Genomic DNA, 3,684 nt, shown 5'->3' with positions numbered 1-3,684 from the left:
ATACCTGGGGTTCATGCTTATCTCGCTAGCCTAATGGTTATCCTGCTAGCCAATGGTTATCCCGCTAGCCCCTTATTTAACCCGATAGTCCCATGGTCATTTCGCTAGGTCCATGCTAATTTCAGTAGCCCCGTGGTTATCATGCTAGCCCAGGGGTGGGGAACCTTTTTGTTTGTGAACGCCACGACACTCGTTCAGGCCGCACAGACTATTTCTCAAGCCAAGTAAAGTGGCATTTAAACTTTTTGTCTTACAGAATGGTTGGTGTGTTATTGGACTTGCGGTCCAAGCTAAATAAAATTCGTCACTACATTTCCACCCTCACTACAACGTTCGGGATTTTATTAACATAGAAACTCGCTTGATTATCAATATAAATCTAAGAGCAGCTTGTGACATCACAGACGAGTTTAGGTCATTCAATTATGCGCAAACAATTGTTTTTTTGTAACACAGGTAAGATTGTAGAACCTTGGTCTCTTGGCAGTTCTACGGATATGTGTGCCAGCACGCAAACATTTAACTCTAGTTTAAAATCAGTTTGAATCATTTTTTTCCATTTAACCATCACAGGAGAATGTGGACCTGACGAGTATCACTGCCGATCTGGTTACTGTCTTCCACAACAATATGTATGCGACGGATGGCACGACTGTTTTGACTTTGACGACGACGAAGCCAATTGTCCCGCAACAGTTCCAGGTTTGTTTCAGTTAAATTGTATAGGATTGAACTGTAGACTTTACCGATCCGCGACACGATTAGAAAGCTGAAATTGATTTAGGAACATTAGAAATACATTTCAGTTGCCAACTACTGAATCATTGCACCATCTTAAAACTGTACGTTGATTGCAAGGCGATTGCGCTGACCATTGCGTCATCTTAGGCCGAGCGGAGATTAGAACCACCAACCTTGCGATTTCAAGGCAGTTGCACTAACCACTTGGTCATCTTAGAGGCCGAGCTGGGATTAGAGCCACCAGTCGTACGATTGCAATCGTGGTTGCACTAATCACCTTTGTGGTTGCACTACCCACCTTTTTTAAACATTTGTTTTTGTTTTTCAGTGATCACAACCAACTGCACAACTACCGGAGTTTCGGCGAGGTTAGTTTTGCCAGGATTATATTGAACGACTACTGTATATTCGATTAAAAATAAAATCAATTTTGTACTCTCCATCATGTACAAACAATTCTGCAGCATTCCGCCCCAAGTATTTTCTCTTCAACTTTCGTTGGTTTCCGCAGCCTCCCAGGAAGTTACGTCCGATCTTTGCTCCCCGGAGCCGGCGAACAGTTTGAAATGATCGGTGACGATTCGACGCCATTGGACAATTGCTTTGCAGTGAAGGACAACCAGGCTGACAAGTATAACATAAATGTCCTGGCTGGAATTGGACAATGTTCTGCAAACATAAACGTAAGGTTTAAACATACAAGTTACATACTTCTTTCAAGTGTCAATATGATTTATTTGAATGACAGATCGGTCATATATCATTAGTGATAGTGAGTGATTTTATAGTCATATTCAGTCCGCCGTCGAGCTTTCTGTCTTAAATCATTTTGTTGTTCAATTCAAGGAGAGCGACACAGAAATTGTGGTAACATACAAAGTCTCGCCTGGTGTCGCCGCTGGCTCGTCTTCACAAATAATAACTCGCAACGGGAAGTCGGCAGTCGTGGTGTTTCAATGCGCTTACAACCGTTCAGGTATAGCGACAATGGATCAACCTCTGTTGGCAATGATCAGGTTTGAAAATCTCTTTTTTTAATGTATTTATCTGACTTAAAATTGGCAGACGGCATTAGCGTCGATTTTTTAACTATTGGCAAAATTTTAGGGGAGACCTTTACATGTTTTGACGTCAGCCGTTAAAACCCAAAATCTTAGGAACACAAAGCAGTTGCTTTAACTGGTCCGTTGTCCTGGCGACCGCGCGATCTAAGTTATGACCCATATTGGGTTGCACGTAACGAAATAAAGCTCGCAGATATAACAAATTTCCACACAGTCAGATAGTGAAGTTGCCACGGGATGTAAGTGTACGTTGTTCAAGATGATCATTTACATTGCGTGTGACGATTTTTAAATGACTCAACATTAAACAGAAAACGTCTTATTCGAGGGTTGCTTGCGTTTTGGCTGCAAAAATGCCTATGCATTAGTTTAACTATAGTGCAGGTGTACACAACCTGCGGGCGTGAACATGTTTATTAAAATATATGTACTGGCGGCCGTGACCTGAATAAAAACTATTTTGATTTTCCCCATTTTATGGAACTGAAAAAGTATTAGCAGCCTAGGGGCCATATGCGGCAGACGTTTTTATGCCTATAGTGTGCAAACAATGGGAAAAACCAAATACCCTAAGCCTCATAATATAGATTATGACGTCATAAACAGCTAAGACTGATCGTTAGACCGTTCACCTCAATCCGCGCTTCAAGTTAGAAATTAATCTAAGCTTTTTTGGCGCCTTTAGATGGAATAATATATAATATTTCTTTACATCAGTAATTTTAAAACACAAGCAAGCGACAATTGGCCGGCCGTTGGTGAAATAAAGATCGGTGATGCGGCCGTCATGCGATACGGTTTTGCACCTCTGGACTAGTCATTCCTGCAGTTAACATAAAGCAAATATAAGATACTTCAGACTGACGGACTAGCATAAACTACCGTGATTTGTAAATGACTGTTTAGTTATCGTATGGGAGCATAATATGTTTGTATATTATTTATCAATAACAAAAATACCCAGAAAGCGACTTCTTTGCTTTCCAAAACACTAGTGTTGTTTCTGTTTCGGAATAAAAACTATCGTACTGACAAATATTAAACAGTCAAATCCTCTTCTGCAGTCACGTTGAGGTGGATTTGGGCAAAACATCGTCATCATTCACCATGGAAATGGCTCGTTACACATCGGACAGTTTTACTGAAATTGAAACTAAACAAATGATAACAATTGGATCCCCTGTTTACATTGGTGTTAACATCGATGTGGATGCTGACACCAACTTGGTTTTACAAGTATAATGTCACATAAACACGCTTTAAATACCAACCCAGTTCATTACTTTAAATGTTTAGGGAATAGACTGTATTCTGGCCGGCGCTGAGAATGAAAGTGAAACTATTTATCCTGTTGTCATCGGAGGGTGAGCGCTTGTAATTCGAGGTGACGAAATTTCCACCTCAACTTACATGTTTTTCACAGTTGTGCCGCGCCTGATCCTCTTGATGTGAACGGGAATGTCGTCTACGATGTGACCGACTCTCGCAAGTTTGATTTCTCTTTCTTGGGATTCAGCTGGTTTGGTATCCAAGACTCGGACCAGGAGATATGGCTTAGGTGCAGAATGAATATCTGCGAAAAAACGGACGACAACGGCTGCAAAACGGTATGTTTTTTCGGACCCCTTTTTTAATCTCACTGAAATCATCAGTTTTGTCAATCTTACCAGTTTTTTGCTGATGATCATCACGTTCATCTGGCATATCAGAATGTTCAGAATCTAATACAATATGTGAGATTTTCATTAATCCGATGAAATACACCATTATTTGCTTGTGTCATGCCAAGTGTGTACTTGACAGATAAACGAGTACTATTGCTGGTTGTGTCTGAATGGCAATTTAAAACACAGTACAAGAGTCCTATCATAAAATTGCA

General features: G+C 40.6%; 1 protein-coding gene across 1 annotated transcript; it reads left to right on the top strand.

Annotated features, from left to right (window-relative positions):
- Window positions 1-1,307: 1,307 nt before the first annotated feature.
- Window positions 1,308-3,466, top strand: LOC145220670 (uncharacterized). The gene is made up of 5 exons (XM_080087895.1): window positions 1,308-1,424; window positions 1,588-1,757; window positions 2,870-3,041; window positions 3,102-3,169; window positions 3,229-3,466. The coding sequence occupies exons 1-5, from the start codon at window positions 1,308-1,310 to the stop codon at window positions 3,437-3,439; spliced, it is 738 nt and encodes a 245-aa protein (XP_079944021.1). The 3' UTR covers window positions 3,440-3,466.
- Window positions 3,467-3,684: the final 218 nt, after the last annotated feature.

Source organism: Phallusia mammillata, chromosome 3 (assembly GCF_965637545.1).
Source record: "Phallusia mammillata chromosome 3, kaPhaMamm4.hap1.1, whole genome shotgun sequence".
In the NCBI taxonomy this organism is placed as follows: Eukaryota; Metazoa; Chordata; class Ascidiacea; order Phlebobranchia; family Ascidiidae; genus Phallusia; species Phallusia mammillata.
This window is presented reverse-complemented; position numbering and strand designations above follow the sequence as displayed.

Excerpts from the sequence above, each read along its gene's own strand:
- LOC145220670 (XM_080087895.1), top strand. The coding sequence starts at position 1,308 with ATGATCGGTGACGATTCGACGCCATTGGACAATTGCTTTGCAGTGAAG. Across the intron at positions 1,425-1,587 it reads AATGTTCTGCAAACATAAAC|GAGAGCGACACAGAAATTGT; the intron begins GTAAGGTTTAAA and ends GTTCAATTCAAG. Across the intron at positions 3,042-3,101 it reads ACACCAACTTGGTTTTACAA|GGAATAGACTGTATTCTGGC; the intron begins GTATAATGTCAC and ends TTAAATGTTTAG.